Below are 19,051 nucleotides of genomic sequence, written 5' to 3'. Positions count from 1 at the left end.
ACGGCATTTTTGATGTCCGATCGCCGGAAAACTCCATTTCCGGCGATCTCCACTCCTTCCCAAGTAATATGTTGCCAAAATTCCACATTTACACATGAATTTCTCAAGAAATATGTAGAAAATCATACTTTTTTCCAAAAATAAAAATATAAACATGGTTTTTTTTGGTATAAATTTCTTACCTTCTTCAGAGGGATTTTGGCCAAGTGGGTCTCCTATTTTTCCTTATTTGTCGGTGACTGGGTCGACTGTGCTACAGTATTTTCCCGTCTCCTTCGGCTTCTTTTTTTTTTTGGTTTTCACGGTTTTTTATAATTTTGCCTTTTTTTTTTCGTGGTCAAAGGCCAGTTTGAAAAAATGGCCGGGTCAACCGGCCAACAGCCACTAATTCCTCTATAGCTATTAACTTGACTTCGTTGTTTTGACTATTCGTGGTGATTTGACAAGAGAGTTTTCATCTTTCCATCAACTGGATTGGCATATTTTCTTTGATTCATCTTTGGACCTCCAAATTTTAAGATTTTAACAATCGTCCCTAAATGTTCCAACCAATCTACCAACTTCTTTCTTGCATATATGACATCCACAATCATCCTTTTCTTCATGATCAATCCTTTTGCATTTTTTAAGGTAAGTTGGTTACTTGACTAGAGTGTTCATGATAAAGCTTTGTTGTTTTCTCCCACCTTCAAGATTTCTCACCCTTTTCAAAATTCATTAATGATCATTTTGTTAAAAGTGGTCTTCTCAAAATTATCGACATGTCTCGATCTTCTTCTATATTAAAAATAACGAAATTAGGTGGAAAGGTGAGATCTCCAGCTTTGATGAGCATATCCTTAACCACTCTATAAAGATGTTTGAGTGACCTGTTAGCTAGTTGTAGAATATAGAAATTGCTTTTGGATTCTCTATCCTAATTTTCTGTAGATAGGCAGTGACTTCAAATTAAAACTTGCTCCAAAATCAATTAAAGCATTTATACCATGTAAATTTTCTATAGAGTAAGGTAAAGTAAAACTCCTTGAATCTTTTAATTTATGATATGTAAGATTGCAATAGTTTTGTCAATGTCACTGTTTCATATTCTAGTAGCTTTCTCTTCTTTGCCCACATCTCTTTCAGAATCTTTGTATAGTTTGAAATCTGTAGAACGGCGTCAATGAAAGAAATGTTATTATGAAGTTGATTTGAACTTGGATAGTTAGATCGCTATTAAACACGCACAAAAATGAAACAAACCCCAAGAAAGTCAAAAATCAAAGTTTAGGACTCAATTCACAAATTTGCGGACAAAACAACCAATAGTATATTAAACTATTGACCTTTTAATCACGAAACTTATAAATTTAATCCGGATTTGGATTTGGACTGGGCGCCCAGTTGTGCTCTGCCCAGTCAACTGGGTTGCCCAGTTGACTGGGCAGACGCCCAGACGGCCCAGATAATTGGGCCGTCTGGGCGTCGGGGGCGACTGGGCGCGCCCAGACGGCGCCCAGTCGCCGTTTACGGCATTTTTGATGTCCGATCGCCGGAAAACTCCATTTCCGGCGATCTCCACTCCTTCCCAAGTAATATGTTGCCAAAATTCCACATTTACACATGAATTTCTCAAGAAATATGTAGAAAATCATACTTTTTTCCAAAAATAAAAATATAAACATGGTTTTTTTTGGTATAAATTTCTTACCTTCCTCAGAGAGATTTTGGCCAAGTGGGTATCCTGTTTTTCCTTATTTGTCGGTGTCTGGGTCGACTGTGCTACAGTATTTTCCAGTCTCCTTCGGCTTTGCTTCGTTTTCAAGTGAGGGTAAAATTGGGAATCTCTTCTTTTTTTTTTTGGTTTTCACGGTTTTTTATAATTTTGCCTTTTTTTTTTCGTGGTCAAAGGCCAGTTTGAAAAAATGGCCGGGTCAACCGGCCAACAGCCACTAATTCCTCTATAGCTATTAACTTGACTTCGTTGTTTTGACTATTCGTGGTGATTTGACAAGAGAGTTTTCATCTTTCCATCAACTGGATTGGCATATTTTCTTTGATTCATCTTTGGACCTCCAAATTTTAAGATTTTAACAATCGTCCCTAAATGTTCCAACCAATCTACCAACTTCTTTCTTGCATATATGACATCCACAATCATCCTTTTCTTCATGATCAATCCTTTTGCATTTTTTAAGGTAAGTTGGTTACTTGACTAGAGTGTTCATGATAAAGCTTTGTTGTTTTCTCCCACCTTCAAGATTTCTCACCCTTTTCAAAATTCATTAATGATCATTTTGTTAAAAGTGGTCTTCTCAAAATTATCGACATGTCTCGATCTTCTTCTATATTAAAAATAACGAAATTAGGTGGAAAGGTGAGATCTCCAGCTTTGATGAGCATATCCTTAACCACTCTATAAAGATGTTTGAGTGACCTGTTAGCTAGTTGTAGAATATAGAAATTGCTTTTGGATTCTCTATCCTAATTTTCTGTAGATAGGCAGTGACTTCAAATTAAAACTTGCTCCAAAATCAATTAAAGCATTTATACCATGTAAATTTTCTATAGAGTAAGGTAAAGTAAAACTCCTTGAATCTTTTAATTTATGATATGTAAGATTGCAATAGTTTTGTCAATGTCACTGTTTCATATTCTAGTAGCTTTCTCTTCTTTGCCCACATCTCTTTCAGAATCTTTGTATAGTTTGAAATCTGTAGAACGGCGTCAATGAAAGAAATGTTATTATGAAGTTGTTTGAGAGTATCGACTAACTTCTTGACTCGCTTCTCCAATTTACTATTCTGCAACTTTCGAGGAGGTACCTGATTCTCCTTGATCTCTTTCCTTTTCATATTGATTTTTGACAACTGAACTCCATTTCTCATTGTGGTGGCCTGGACTTGTTCTTCTTTTGGCTACCTTCAAAGCTTTTGAGGAAATAAAATAACTGACGTGTCAGCTTGAACATGGATAGCAGACTTGACTGATAGGATATTGGCCACATCATCCTTTATGGTTGTGATAGTTAAAAGTTGTTCTCGTAAGTTCTTTTCTACTTGAAAGTATGTATCTAATTTCTAATCTGATTAACTCGCGATGAAGGAAGAATTTCCTAGTGAATTTCTATACCATGTCATTCCACAAAATGATACTCCTATCCACAAAATTATACTCCTATTAGGTAGTGAACATAGTCATTCTTGTGCACCAATCTTAAAAGTGTGAGGAAATAGTCGCATTCGAGAAGTATTTGTTGACATACCTTCGCGACTAATTATTTTGTAAAGCATTAAGGAGGCATGTATGTGTTCATACATATTTTAAATTGATTTTTCAGAAAACATGATGTCCGGATGATTATGAAATAAGTTGATGACATATGATTCATTGTGGAAGTTATCATGTAAAAAGTAAATAGACGATAGCCGATTGCACATAAGTTGGAGTGGGAATCACATAATCTTATGCTAATATTTTGACATCATTGGTAACTTCTCTTGGCAGAACTGGTTGTAATGGTAGATCTGGTGACAACTGAATTTGATTTTGATTTTGATTTTCTGCCATCTCTATTCCCCTTTCTCTTACTATTCTCTGGTTTTTTTTCCTATTTATCTGAACGTTCTTTCAATCTCAGAATTCAATGATAGGAGCTTAATTTTGTTAGAATCTTGTATAAAGCACTATAAAGAACCTTAAAAAAACCCAATATGAGAGAGATTCGGTGTGTGATTAATAAAACAAATAATAAAAATTCAAGTCCAATATAAACTAAACTCATATTAAAATATCATAACCAGATACAACGTAATAAACCCCGAAGGGAAACATCCACGGGCTCCCATGCCACAGGTAAAACAATCCACAAAATCAAACGATCAAAAATACAATAGTATCAGTTTTGTAATTTCACAAAATTAATAAAAATAATCGAAACAAATCTAGGAACAACTCCATTGTTTCTTCTTCTTTTGATATATATTGTAGAAGTGGAATCAAACCTTTCAATCTTGACTTTACTGCCACTTCACTATTGTACTCGGCCGCAACCACCACTTGAAATAAGAATCACCATTCTCAACTCACGCCAAGCAGCTTGATCAATGAATATGATTGTATATTAATGCTCTTGTTTGTTTTCTTCAAATATGATTGAAGGAGAACGTTTGGCTTTGAAAGTTTTCAATTATGTATGAGTTTGATCGAATTTTGAAGACGGAGGCAAAATGCTTTTGCACTAGGTCTTCGAATGTGAACAGTTTTTCAAAGCTCCCTTCCTTTCTTGATTAATTATTTTACTTAATGGTAAAATAATTATCAAATATAATAATACAATCTTATATGATAATCTACAATAACACGGTAACAAGCCTATCATGAAGGATATACAATTATCATAAAAGTTTAATCTTATTATAAAAGATAAGCAAGTATCATAAAATATTAATTTTATCATAAAAGATATGCAAAAAATATATCTTAGATTATTAGAAGTCCTATATTATTATGAAAAATATGCCCAAAGATATCCTATGTTTATTAGAAGTCTAATATCAGGAATGATAACTTTAATTTTAATAAATCCTTATATTTTTATTCTAAACAAATCTAAAAATATCTAGGATGGTATAGAATATATATTGCATGAGCTGTATATGTACAATACGAAATCAGATCATGTTATATAAGGAAAAAAGATAAAATTCGCAGCACAAAAATTTTGAGCTAAACTACATACCATTCCATTTAATTAGGACTAACTTCCTGTTTGGACCTATATCCTATTTTATGTTTTTGACAATATTCCTGATATTTAAAAATCAATTCACGTATTAAGTAAGTCAATAAATTAATATATATAAAAATATGACACTTTTTTTTTTTTTTTTTACAATAGATAATCCTATTGTATTTAACTTTTTTTAGAAAATAATTTAATTACATTTTAGACACGGTCCGATCATATTCCTAGTTCGAATTCATTCAAAGACAAGATTATTTAGGTTATAACATATTCAATAACATGATTATTGAAGTGATTGCACACAATATATATATGATATTCCTAACATCTATAGTCCATGTGTTAATCGTACTATGTTCTACATAATTGTGAGCCTTTCAGCATTGCAACAAGCAACTAATTACCTAATTAATGATCAAACAGTCACATAATGCAACGAGTATGCAAGATTAATCAAGAAATGCAAGATAACTAAACTACTTATCTTGAATTAAAATAAATAAGCAATAGAGTTCATCTTCATTCAATACATGCGTAGCATACTTACATATGAATCATCCAGAGAATTGAGGGAGATCACCAAGATCATATAACAATATAAGAATCTTGATGAAGAATAAATATCTTGATCTTGAATTCGTGCATTAAGAGAGATATCTCTTAATGTATAGCCCTTGTTTTGTATTTATAGTTGTTGAAAATTAGGTCAAAATCGTTTCCAAAAGAGTTTGATTGAAAGAAGAAAAGTAGTTCTGTCTAGTCTGTAATAAATACATGCCCATACATTGGATTCTTCCTTGCATATGCAACATATAGAAAAATTAGCCTCGGGTTGTGGAAAAGTTACCCCGCACGCATGGAGCTTTTGTTTCTAAGTAGTTGTAGGTATTTTTATCATATATTTCTTGTCAAGAAATATATTCAAAGTACATTGAAATGAAAATTCAAAGGGTTTCAATTCTTAAGGAAATATCATTCCAAATTTTTACTAAGCAAAAAAAAAAAAATGTTTCAATCCGAGGTTGAAAATCTGAAGTATAAATTGTGCGGTTGAGAATTAATTTGAAAACAATTCTACTATACTTCATTTATTAGACTTCTAATTGATCCTATGTGATCTTTATAATTATTTTATGGTTCGAAACAACTATTAGATATTTATATTTCGGTCCTCAAACTTTGAATTTATTCCATTTTAGCATATGTTTCACTCCTTTTGTCCAACTCTATCATTTTGCATCGAGTTTTACCTAATAAATGAAATGTATACATAATTAAGCCATATTGTTACCAAAATTCATCAAATTAATCTCATTTAATAGCCCAAAAAATGTACAAAATACACATATCAATAATCCTTTTATAGGCTCTAACAAACTATCTATAATTTATGTCTCCTACCCCTATTATAAATTATTATGCTGTTACCGATATGCAATTTCAAAAGTTGAATAATCGTATCTCCAAAGTAAATATCAACCTGCTCTTTTTAATTGTGTGTTTGTATCCAGATAATTCAATTATGTTTTTGACAAGGATAAGTTAATTCAACCATATGATTATTATCCCAAAGATTTTAAAAAAATAGAGATCTTGGCAATTGATGAGTAAATTCAGATAGATTATTGATGTGCAAACTCACAAAAATTCTGAGGGGTTACGAAGCCTTAGTGATCTTGGAGAAAATGTGGTTGTGATTTAAAAAAAAAAAAGAAAAAAGAAAAAAAAAGGAAGAGACTTGTCCATTAGTTTACAGACTTGTAACTTTCGTGTTAGTCTTTCAGTTGCTACCATTATGGTAGAGAGTTTTTTTCAATGAAGATTGTTAAGAATCAATTGCATAGTCTAATGGGAGATAAATGATTGAATGATAGTATGGTGGCATATATTGAAAACTATGTAATTATAAAAAGTTGATAAAGTATGAAAATTGGTAGACTATGGTTGTAATGTGTATTGACTTATTTTTGTTAACGTTATTTTGTAGTCCAATCAGATTGATTGAATGTTAGTTTGGTGGCATATATTGAAAACTATGTAATTATAAAAAGTTGATAAAGTATGAAAATTGGTAGACTACGGTTGTAATGTGTATTGACTTATTTCTGTTAACGTTATTTTGTAGTCCAATCAAATCAAGAAAGAGTAAACATATACATGGTGCAGGAGACAAAAATGTGAAACAACAAACTGAAATGAGGATGGTCGCATAAAAATTAATGTTGTTCTTCCTGCATTACCTTTATAATGGGATTGAGTTATTGTACATATGTTGGAAATTTGTATAGATTATTGGTTTTGAGCATTTTTTAGATGATTATTTAAGTGGAAACCATAAGTCGGTGAATGAGAAATTAAGCCAAATTTAAGCCATTTAAATACGTGACAATATTGAAAAATTTAGAAAATATTGTGGAATATTCTAGAATATGTTCGACTCAAAAGAGGTGTTTTTAATATAAAAAGATCACGACTTTTGGATAGTTATTTTTCAAAAGATATGTCTTTTCAGAGGAAAGGTCTTGACTTTTGGATTTGATATTTTCCAATAGGCGTGTCTCTTTAAATAGAGACTAATTTCAAGAGTTGTCTTTTGAGACAACTTTTCAACAGCTATATATAGAATCCATATGTACGGAACTTTATTCATTCGTTTTATGATTGCTTTACCATATTAATGCAATTTCTTCAAAATAATTTATGCATTTATTTGGAGTCAAAATTCATATAAAGAGAGTTCAAAAACATGAGGTTTGTTAATTTGGAGTGCTCTTATTGCAAAACGTGATTATCTTGTCTCAAAAGACAAATGTCGAAAAATTGTTAGGACCCGTGTATGGCATTATCATCTTACGGAAAAGAGTCGAACTCTTGCGTTGACTAAATTCATTCTCATACATTTCTCATTTCTTCTTTACGTGTTCGATAAGTCGAAGTTCAATTTGATTTTACACACATAAAAGGTATGTTATTGAATATAATTTATGCACATTTAAATATTTTACTAACAATCTCAAAATGATAATCTCATGCATTTTATATTCTTGTTCAAGGAATTATATTGTACAACCTTTTTGCACATCATTCCGTTAATTACCATAACAATATGATACTATTTAATTAATGTGGTCTTCATCTTGAAAGTTTGTGCAAGCAAATAAATTTGCAAAATTTTGATTTGTTATAAATGGATTTTCTGTATTATTATTTACTCCAAAATTTGATTATGTCTAAATTGTGATAAATAGAATATTTTATTTCTTTAAAGAAGTATTAACATAATCTGAACTCATTTGTATGCAATGAGAAAGACAAAGAGACCTGACTTTCCTGTTGAAAGTTGATTCAGAAATGGCATGTGTTAATTTTCAATTAGTCCAGTTAGACCAAGTCATAGATATTGGTTTAAGTTCAAATATTTTCCCTGTATTTTCTGATTTTAGTTAGTCGATACAACCATCCCGAATCACCCTAGTTGACCTGAATGTGATGTGCATTGATGATAGATATTGATTAAATGCCAAATCCACCACCAAGGCTAATTATGAATTACTACTAATTATACGTCAAAAATCAGATGCTTATGAAAAATACAAAGCAATATGTCCAAAATAATTACTTCATGCTCTACCAAAAATGAATCATATAACTGAATATGTCATATGGCTATAACTCTGAAATCATCAGACTCTTCAAGTTATAAAAACCCAATTGCAACCTATAAGAAAAATCATGGGAAAATATATGAGTTGATAGCTCGAAGAGTGGAAAATTTTGAAAATATTTATACTTTCTCATTTATACATATTTATTGAAATTCAAGTTCATATCATTTAATAATCCACAGAATCATATCATGTAATTATAGCCAAGAAGTGAGACATTCTAATAACATTGTTAATATCATCTCGTAATCAAGATATTATCAGTTGATATCCATTAAATGATCTCATTACATAAAATATACTGAAAGATCCACAAAAAATGTAGCCTCTGACTAACATCTGTAATTTGGTCATACACGTGTAGAGTGCCCCTCGGACTAAACACTCCAGAAATGGGCCTCGAGCCCTTTTAGTGAACAAAACGGGTTTTAAAGACCTCTCATAATCAATTTGAAACATGGCTAAGGACCCTCAGTGAGCTATATATGCATTGTGAAGACCTACTTATCCACAGTCAAGATCCCTTAGTGCAAAATATAAAACACGACCAAGGTCCCTCATAAACTAGAAAAAATAAACAATTATGAGTACTTTTCTGGTCAATCTCAATATCACATATGTCTCATATTTCGATTCACAAATGTATCATATACAATCTTTGGAAATAATGTATCGAACATATAATTGCACATAATGTAATAGTATAATTAATTTATCAAAACTTGAAAATGTTTAAATCGTTCTACTCACATATCTATGGATAGCAATCTGGTTATATTGACAAGCATTTCCAAAACTTTTACGTCGCTAGCTGAGATAATGGTAAATAACTCAAATTAAAAATTGACAAGTAAACTAATGCAAATCAAACACGTAATTCCTCCACTTCTATATTTATTCTCACGTCTCTATTCTCTAAATTTTTGTCTCTTCAATTATTTACCAACAATCACCAAACATGATCAAATCCATTAAATAACTATACTTTCTCAAGATTACTACCTTATACATATACAACCCCTATACATGATTTAATCCAATACCTTGAGTTCAATATTTATCATTTAGTTTCATTCAAACTTGTAAAATCTAAGAAAACAAAGTTTTGACAAAAATAGCACTAAAACTTCAGAATATTGAAGTCTAACACCTATTTCTCCATATTGAAAACTATTACCGAAACCACTGGTAGAAATAACACTTTCTGGGATTAATTTCAAAAATAGCACGTGTAGGATTTTTTTCGAAAATTGCTTAACAATGGAGAAATCAACCACAATTCCTTAAATTTATTGTTTGACACCATATAATCACAAAAAGTTAAAGAATAAATATATATTTCTTAAATCCATTTTCAAAGTTTCATTATGTTCATTATATTTTTAACTTCAATATTCATTTTCCCCTTCCAAACCTTGAATATAAGCAATTATCCATAAACCTAAAAATCAAATATCATTCATAAATAAGTATTTTTCTTACCTCTAGAAATTGAAGAACCCTAACTCAGTATTTTGTCATTCATTCATTCTTCTTCTTCCTCTTGTTTTATTTCCATCCTTTCTTCATTTCCTTCTTTTCTTTTCCTTTCTTCTTCCTGTTTCTCCATTCTTCTATCTCTATTCTCTATTTTTTTGTCACCCAAAATGATAAGGATAGAATGGATTGATATGTTTAAGGTTTAAAGAATAACTATTAGATATTTGCAAGTCAAGTCACTCTCCTTCATATAACATAACATTTAGTACTTGAATTTTTAATAATAGAAACTAAATCCATAGATTCCGTTATTTATCATTTTTAGCCCTCAATTACTTGTAATTACAAATTAGACCCCATGAAAATCATTCAGTCAACTTAGGTCCTTATTTGGCTTTTATTTTGACTAGTTGAATTACTTGACTTTTACTAAATAATTTCTTGACTTTGACTATAAATGAGTGGGATGTAACACAAAGTCAATATGAATTAGTGCTAATAAAATGTGATGTTAGCTGAGATTTTTTTAGCTATTTTTAGTTTGCTTTTAAGCTTATAAATAGGCACTTTTAGTTATGGAATAAATGCAAGAACGAGAACTAGTATTTCTCTACATTTTCTCTATTGTAGGTCTCTGCATATTTTTTATTTCTTTGCCTTTGCTTATCTAAATTCCCAACATTTGTAGTACCATAGCTGGTATAGAACCCATTGCGACTAAAGACAATGTCGTGAATGTTTCTCAACCTTCAATTCCAGTCTTCAAGGGAGAATGCTATGAATTCTGGAGCTTTAAAATGAAGACGTTGTTTAAGTCTGAAGATCTTTGGGACATGGTTGAAAATATATATTTTGATCTCGATGAGGAGACCGGATTGAAAGTAAATAAGAAGAAGGACTCTAAGGCCTTATTCTTCATTCAACAAGCAGTTCACAATAGTTTTGTACCCAAAATTGCAATAGCAGCTACAGCAAAAGATAATTATAGTCAGTGGCGGATCTAGGATATTGAGTCAGCTAGGGCGGTCGCTGACCTTTAACGATTGCAATAGTAAAATTGTTTATTAATATTTAATTAAATAATATTAAAAATTTTCTATCAATATATAAATACACCGAAATATAAAAGTCATATACATTTAATAATATAATTCAATACAATCCAAAACAATGAGAAAAAAATACATTTCACAATCATATATGTATGATCAAGTTTCAAATTTTTTACGAACTTAAGCGAGATAAGATGAAATTTATATATAAAATATGATTAAACGGTAAAGACAAGCTTCGAGGTTAGGGAAAGGTTATGCAAAATATTGAAAGTAATGAGTTTTAGAATTAAAATAATTTTTAATCTAAAAAAAAATGTTTTTTGAACTTTTAAAAGAATAAAAAACAATTATAAATTGTCCAAATTTAAATTTTATAAAATAAATTGATAAAATCTAATAATAAAAGTATATAAATTATGAAGTAATAATTTGAGTCAATAAATTTTTAAAGAAATTATTTTGAAAACGAAAATTAATAATATATGATTGTTTAGTCATTATTTATTGTATTAAAAATTTAAACATAAAAGTGGGAGTACATGGAATTGATCCCCATACCTCTTGGTGAATGTTAGCACAATTATTAATTAATATTAGTCATTATTTACAGTTTTAAAAATTATAGGGCAAAGTGCTGACAAAAGGATTCGAACCCATGCTTTATTGGTTGGAAAAGTGATGCCTGCCCACCTGCTCTGCATGCCATTTGGTTCAACTTGCACACAACAGCATATATATACTTATATATTCAACAAACATTTTTCATTAAACTTTCTTCTCGACAGATCCAGCACGGGCGGCCGCGCCTGCTCGCCAGGTGCTGGATCCGCCCCTATTTATAGTGATCCTTCAATCTGTTTGCCGTGATTTTGAAACTTTACATATGAAAAGTAGAGATTTGTACATGATTTCCTTTCTAGAATTTACGCAATTGTAAACCAAATGAGATCCTATGGAGAGAAAATTACTGATCAAACTATAGTTGCAAAAGTGTTAAAAAATTTGGCTCCAAAGTTTGATCATGTAGTTGCAGCCATTGAAGAGTCCAAAGATTTATCTACGTATTCATTTGATGTATTAATGGTCTCTTTCCACTCTCATAAGGAAAGAATGAATAAACCAAATGAGAGAACCAAAGAGAAAGTGTTTCAAGTGATGGAGAAGCCATCTATCAGCCAAGATAGATAGCTAGTAGAGGAAGTGAAAGAAGAGGATTTCGTGATAGCAGTGGTAGAGGCAGAGGTAGTTATGGTAGTGGAGGTGGTTATGGCAATAGAGGTGGTTATGGTAGAATTGGGCAAATCAATGATCAACAGAGAAAACAACGAGGGTGATATCCAGTGTTATCATTGCAAACAATTAGGGCATGTAAAGGCAGAATGCTGGGAAAAGGAAAAGCAATCAAACTGTGCCAAAGAAGAAGAAGAAGAAGAAGAAATCAAGTTAAACATGGCCTATCATGAAGATACTACCACTCATAGTGGTCTGTGGTTCTTAGACAGCGGATGTTCTAACCACATGACTGGTATAAAGTCATTATTCAAAGAGCTTGATGAGACATGTTAGCTAAAGAAGAAACTTGGAAATGGCAAGCAGATGAAAGTAGAATGCAGAGGAACCATGGCAGTAAAAAATGGTCATCGTAATGTAAAGCTTCTTTACAATGTCTATTTTATTCCCAGCTTACCGCAAAATCTGTTGAGGGTAGGGCAACTCATGTCTAGTGAGTATTCTATTTGGTTTGGTGATGTCTCATTTGTGATTAGAGATTAAAAAAAAAAAAAAAAATCAAATCAGATTATTGAAGATGTTCAAATGGCAGCAAATAAGTTGTTTTTGCTTGAAGTGTCTAGTGTAAAGAACTATGCTTTTGGTAAAGAAAATAGTGAGTCAATTATGGCACCTATGGGGTATGGACATTTGAATGTTAAAGGTACGAAGTTATTAAGTCAAAAGAAAATGGTATTTGGGTTGCCTAAAATTGAGTCTTTGTATTTGTGTGAAGGGTGTATATATGAAAAATAGTGTAAAAAATCATTTCCAAGATAAGGTCTAGAAGTGCAACTAATTGCCTTGATCTTATACATGCTAACTTGGACGGACCTATTAAAATAGAATATTTTAGTGGGAGCCAATACTTCTTGTTATTCACAGTGTCTATTTTCTGCAAACAAATCAGAATTATTTAAAGCTTTCAAAAGGCTCAAAGGATTTGTTGAAAAGCAAAATAGAATAAGTATAAAAGCACTTCGTACAGATTAAGATGGTGAGTTCGTTTCTCATGAATTCAATCAGTTTTGTGATAAAAATGGCTTATGCAGGAAACTGACTGCACCATATACTCCGGAGCAAAATGAAGTGGCTGAAAGGAAGAATCGGATGGTTGTTGAGATGGAAAGAAGCTTGCTAAAGGCTAAGGAAATTCTAGACCAATTTTGGGCAGAAGTTGTTGCTACTGCAGTCTACTTGTTAAATTTATCTCCAACGAAAGCTTTTTTTGAACCAAACTCTATATGAAGCTTGGAATGGTACAAGGCCTTGGGTAAGTCACTTAAATTTTTTTGCCTTATTGCCTATGATTTGAATGATTCACGTAATCGTAGTAAGCTCAATGAAAAATCTGCAAATTTTATTTTTGTGGGTTATTGTTCTCAATATAAAAAATATAGGCTATATGGTCATGTTAGTGGCAACGTTGCTATTAGTAGGAATGTTGTATTCGATAAAGAAGCAAGCTCGAATTGGCATGAAAATGATCATGTTGCCGATGAGAATAATGAAGTCATTCATATCAAAGTGCCGACAAATAAACCTTCACCAACTAGAAAAGTGGGACCAACTCCTCCTAGTTCACCAAGCATGGTCCTTTCAAATTCAATAACATCTAGCCCTTCAAGTAATACCAGTTCTTCTTCCACACAAGCTTCTTCAAATGAGTCTTCTCCAAGGAAATTCAGGTCATTAAGGGAAATTTATGAGACATTCAAGCTTTGTTTGTTTCAAATCCAACAAACTTTAAAGAAGTAGCAAATAAAGAAAAATGGTGTAGCACAATGAAAAGAAGAGCTTGAGAAAATTAAGAAAAATAAGACATGGGAATTGGTGGAGCTACCCGAAGGTAAAAATGTTATTGAAGTAAAATGGGTTTATAGAACAAAGTACCGTTCAAATGGAAAAATTGAAAAGCACAAAGCTCAACTTGGCAAAGGGGTATTCCCAACAACAAGGTATTGATTACGATGACACATTTTCTCCTATTGCTCGATTTGAAATAGTGAGGACCATTTCAGCCTTGACAGCACAATTGAGTTGGCCCGTGTTTCAATTCAATTTCAAATCTACATTTTTAAATGGAAAATTGGAGGAAGAAGTTTATGTCTCTCAACCAGAATGTTTCATCATTTCGGAAAAGGAAAACAAGGTCTATAGGTTGAAGAAATCCCTTTATGGTCTACAACAATCTCCACGGGATGGTACAGTTAGATTGATTCTTACCTTCATCAAAATAGATTTGAAAGAAGCAAAAGTGAGCCTACACTTTATTTAAAGAGACATGGTAAAATTGATCTTCTCATTATTTGTCTTTATGTTGATGATATAATTTATATGGGTTATTCTTCTTCTCTTATTGATGAATTTAAAGAGCATATGAAGAATAAATTTGAAATGTCAGATTTGATTCTTTTGCGTTATTTCCTTGGCCTAGAAGTGAAGCTAGTTGAAGATGGAGTTTTTGTTTCACAAAGGAAATATGCAACTTATCTTCCTAAAATATTCAATATGCCGAATTGCATAGTTGCAACAACACCTTTGAATTTGAATGAAAAGTAGCAGATAGATGATGGTACTGAACAAGCAAACTCAAGTTATTTTAGAAGCTTGATTGGTGGATTGATATCCTTAACTCATACCAGACCTAACATAGCATTTTCAGTTGGAATGATTTCTAGGTTCATGCATTGTCCTTCAAAGATTCACCTTGGAGTTGCAAAAAGGGTCTTGAGCTACATTGCTGGAACTATAGACTTTGTGTTACGGTATTGCCATGTTTCAAATTTCAAGGTGTTTGTATTTACCGATAGTTATTCGTAGGTTATTTGGAAGATAGAAAGAGCACTTCAGGTTATATTTTCAATTTGGGGTCAGAAGCCATATCATGGAGTTCAAAGAAACAAGCAACAACAACTTTATCTTCATCTGAAGCTAAATATGCAGCTGTAACTTCATCAGCATGTCAAGCCATATGATCACAAAGGCTACTTTCAGACCTTGATCAGAAACAAAAGGGAAGAACTGAAAGCTATTGTGACAACAATGCTACAATTGCCATGTCCTAGAATTCAGCTTACCATTAAACAACAAAGCATATAGATATTCAAGTTCACTTCATTCGAGAGCTTGTAGGAAAAAGGCAGAATATTCTGCAGTATTGCAACACAAATGAGCAGATAGCTGATATTCAAACAAAATCGCTTCCTCGTGAAAAACATTTTTTTTTTTCAAGAATCAACTTGGAGTTTGAAATTTTGAATCAATGGGGAGTGTTGAAAGTTGATTCAGAAATTGGATGTGTTAATTTCCAGTTAGACCAAGTCATAGATATTGGTTTAAGTTCAAATATTTGCTCCGTATTTTCTGGATTTAGTTAGTCAAAGTCAGTATGAATTAGTGACAATAAAATGTGATGTTAGTTGAGATTTTTTTAGCCATTTTAGTTTGCTTGTAAGCCTATAAATAGGCGGTCTTAGTTTTGGAATAAATGCAAGAACGGAACCAATATTTCTCTGCATTTCCTCTGCTGTAGTTCTCTACATTTTTTTTTATTTCTTTGCTTTTGCTTATCAAAATTCCCAACATTTCCAAGATTGGTTTGTGCCTGTTCACTTAGCTTGAAGGCAGTTAATTCATTCGATAAATGTTTATATGTTTTAGTGGCTATGTACTTCACGACTTTTCATGACGTTTAATTACATTTAGTTTGTATCAACTGATTCAAATAAATAGATATTTTAATTGGGTTTTAGTTTAACATGAAAGTTCATGTAATTTCATGACATTCGTTTGACGGTTCATAATTAAAAAAAAAAGGACACAAGTATTGGAAATCTAGTGCCTTCTTTTCTGTACATGGAAGAATTTATAGACTTCACGAATGAGATAGTGCCTATTTNGGACACAAGTATTGGAAATCTAGTGCCTTCTTTTCTGTACATGGAAGAATTTATAGACTTCACGAATGAGATAGTGCCTATTTAACACGCAGTCGAAGCATTCACGGGATCAACATGGAAAACTTGAAATAACTGTAAATCCATCTACATATCTGGGATGATAACCGGAACAATGAAGGAAAAATTATTAATGGATAATCATTGAATGGACACCAATGATTAATAGCTTATGAATGTGTATGTACTTTCCTTACGGTATTCCTACAAAGGTTTTGCATGGAACAGGTGGTACCCAAACTATAGATGCCTGATACACATGTGGATAACATTATATGTTAAAGTGTGAGTTTATTTAAACTAATTTGTGTTTCCATTGAATAATCCCTTTTAAGGAAATTAGCTAGAGTTTGAATTAGTCTTTTTGTTGAACATTTCTATAGGAGAATCATAGGATATCAGTGTGTGTTATGAAATTTGTTATTTGTATACTGATTTTTGACACGTTAGTTGACACTTGCATCGTTGTCAAATGTTAATAGGATGAAAAAACTGTTTGAAATTTAAACTGTCCAATAAAATAATATCACGTGACAAAGTGTATACTAAAGTGTACACTACAGTGTACATGCAACAAGGTTCGTGGGACTTAAAGCTTCTTCTTTTTTTTCTTTTTTTTTTTTAATCTCCAGTTCTATGGCTATTTAAAGCCAAGTCTGTCATTCAATAAAATAATCACTTTCATTTGATCAATTTTAAATTCAACGTCTGATATCAAAGCTCCTCACCGGTGCCTGAAAACTCAAAACAAAGAAGCAGCCTTTTGACTTGCAGCCGCAAGAGTCAATGGTAGGAGAAGGAAGTAATTTTGTGCAACTAGCTATTCTACATTTGGACGGACGTTATGATCATTGGTCCATGCTCATGTAAAATTTCTTGTGATCTAAAAATATTGGACTTGGTAGAGAATGGGATCGCTTACTAAAACTCAATTGAAAGCCCTGAAAGATCAAAACCTGTAGGATTTGAAGACCAATAACTATCTCTTCTAAGTCGTCGATCAAGCCTTTTTGGAGACATCCTGAAGGACACGACAAAAGACATACAGGATTTAATGAAAAAAAGTACCAAGGCACAGCTAGAGTTGAGTGGACATAGTTACAGGCTCTTAGTAAAGAGTTTAGGATGCTTCATATGGAGGTGGGAGAATTAGTCAATGACTGTTTTGCAAGAGTGCTCACGGTAGCCAAAAAGTGAGAATCCATAGAGAAGATGGCTGAAAAGTGGTAATCAAAAAGTTTCTGAGATCTATAGCACCTAAATTTGATTATGTTGTTTGTTCCATTGAGGAATCTAATGAGATAGATGACATCTCAATTGATGAATTGAAAAACCAGTCTACTTGTGGGTGAACAGAGAATTATTAGCCATGTAATGTATGAACAAGTGCTGAAAGTGAGTTAAGCAAACAACTTACCTGGGAGAGGAAGAGGAAGACATGGATCATCGAGTGTTATAATTGCCATGAATTAGGGCATTTTCAATATGAGTGCCCTAAAAGGGAGCAAATTAATGAAGAAAATTTTGCTAAGCTGAAGAAGAAATGTTACTTAGGGCTTATATTAAATATGCAAGAAGATACCTCCAACAACTTGTGGTATCTTGATTCCGGATGCAGTAACCACATAAGTGGATACAAGAAGCTTTTCGCACAACTTGATGAAAGCTTCAGAGAGGAGGTAAAGCTAGTAAACAACTCTAGCCTATGTGTCAAAGGGAAATAAGATATAAACATTGATGTAAATGGGGGTGGAGCACTACATCTCTATAGCTTTATATGTACCTGAATTGAAGAGTAATCTTATCGGCCTTGGTCAATCGCAAGAAAAGGGATTTTTCCATTCTTACTCAAAAGAATGTTTGCCAAATCCATCATCATGAAAAGGTTTAATGATACAAGTTGAAATGGCTTCAAACAGAATGTTTTCATTAAAAATAAAGGTCTCATATGTTAATGCCAAGTACTTCGAATCTACCATTCGAGAGAATGCAAGTTGACTGTGGCATTTATTGGTATGGAAATCTAAGTTTCAGTGGTTTGAAAACTTTACAACAAAAGCAAATGGTCATTGGATTACTGAAACTACAAGCTCCCTAAAAAATATGTGAAGAATGTGTGATTGAAAAGCAACGTCGTGATACATTTCCTTAGAAGAGAACTTGGAAGTCCTCACGTATCCTTCAACTGGTTCATTCAAATATATGTGGACTTTTTAATCCTATCTCTGACAATGGCAAGAGGCACTTCATAACTTTTATTGATGACTTTAGTAGGAAGACTTGGTTGCCAATTTTTGCTTACTTCCTTCAATTTCTTCAACCTATATCACAACATCGAAACACATTAAAACACTCTAAAACTCATAAGAATTAGCTAAATATCAAGCTTAGATGGTTTTTAAAGTACGAGAGAAATATACTCATCAAGATTCTTCAATATATGATGGAGACTTAACATTTTCATTCTCTAGGCTAATGATGTCCCTATATGGCCATTTTGTATTGAAACTTTTCCCATGAGATCTTCTCCTTTAGCTTTAACACATGCAGGCATAGAATGATTCTTAAGATAGAAATGGCTAGGAGTTTCTTTTCAACAAGAATCTCAGAACTCTCATCTTTTGTGAATCTTCTATTATTTTTTGTGGAGACATTTCCATACAAGGATAAGACTTTCCCATGAATCAAAGTTTTAGAGGTCTTGCAACTCGAACTCTCCTGCTTGTCAAGTTTATTTGCCTAACAAAAATTGTGCTCTTCATCAATGTTTGATATTTATTAACTATTTACCCAATAACCATGAATTTGTTACCGGGAGCAGTGATTAATTCTAGAAAGAAAATAAAAAGTACGAAACTATGCGTATAATATACATTAAGGATATTTGCAAAAAAAAAA

General features: G+C 32.2%; 1 protein-coding gene and 1 long non-coding RNA gene across 2 annotated transcripts; one reads left to right on the top strand and one right to left on the bottom strand.

The window, feature by feature from the left end:
* Nucleotides 1-8,292: 8,292 nt before the first annotated feature.
* On the bottom strand, nucleotides 8,293-10,021 carry LOC111366453. Its single transcript, XR_002697655.1, has 3 exons — nucleotides 9,874-10,021; nucleotides 9,142-9,202; nucleotides 8,293-8,444 (listed from the first exon to the last, which is right to left on the bottom strand). It is a non-coding gene; the product is annotated as an uncharacterized LOC111366453 (long non-coding RNA).
* A 3,996-nt stretch (nucleotides 10,022-14,017) lies between these two features.
* LOC111366657 (uncharacterized mitochondrial protein AtMg00810-like) lies at nucleotides 14,018-15,198 on the top strand. Its single transcript, XM_022987369.1, has 4 exons — nucleotides 14,018-14,043; nucleotides 14,435-14,752; nucleotides 14,840-14,962; nucleotides 15,141-15,198. The coding sequence occupies exons 1-4, from the start codon at nucleotides 14,018-14,020 to the stop codon at nucleotides 15,196-15,198; spliced, it is 525 nt and encodes a 174-aa protein (XP_022843137.1).
* Nucleotides 15,199-19,051: the final 3,853 nt, after the last annotated feature.

Source organism: Olea europaea, chromosome 18 (assembly GCF_002742605.1).
Source record: "Olea europaea var. sylvestris chromosome 18, O_europaea_v1, whole genome shotgun sequence".
Classification (NCBI taxonomy): Eukaryota; Viridiplantae; Streptophyta; class Magnoliopsida; order Lamiales; family Oleaceae; genus Olea; species Olea europaea.
Note: the sequence above shows the minus strand (reverse complement) of the source record. Positions and strands in the feature narration are given on the sequence as shown.

Bases quoted from the DNA above. Each gene is read 5' to 3' on its own strand.
- LOC111366657 (XM_022987369.1), top strand. From the start codon at position 14,018: ATGGGAATTGGTGGAGCTACCCGAAG. The intron at 14,044-14,434 runs GTAAAAATGTTA...TCATCAAAATAG, and splicing joins ATTGGTGGAGCTACCCGAAG to ATTTGAAAGAAGCAAAAGTG. The intron at 14,753-14,839 runs GTAGCAGATAGA...AACTCATACCAG, and splicing joins CCTTTGAATTTGAATGAAAA to ACCTAACATAGCATTTTCAG.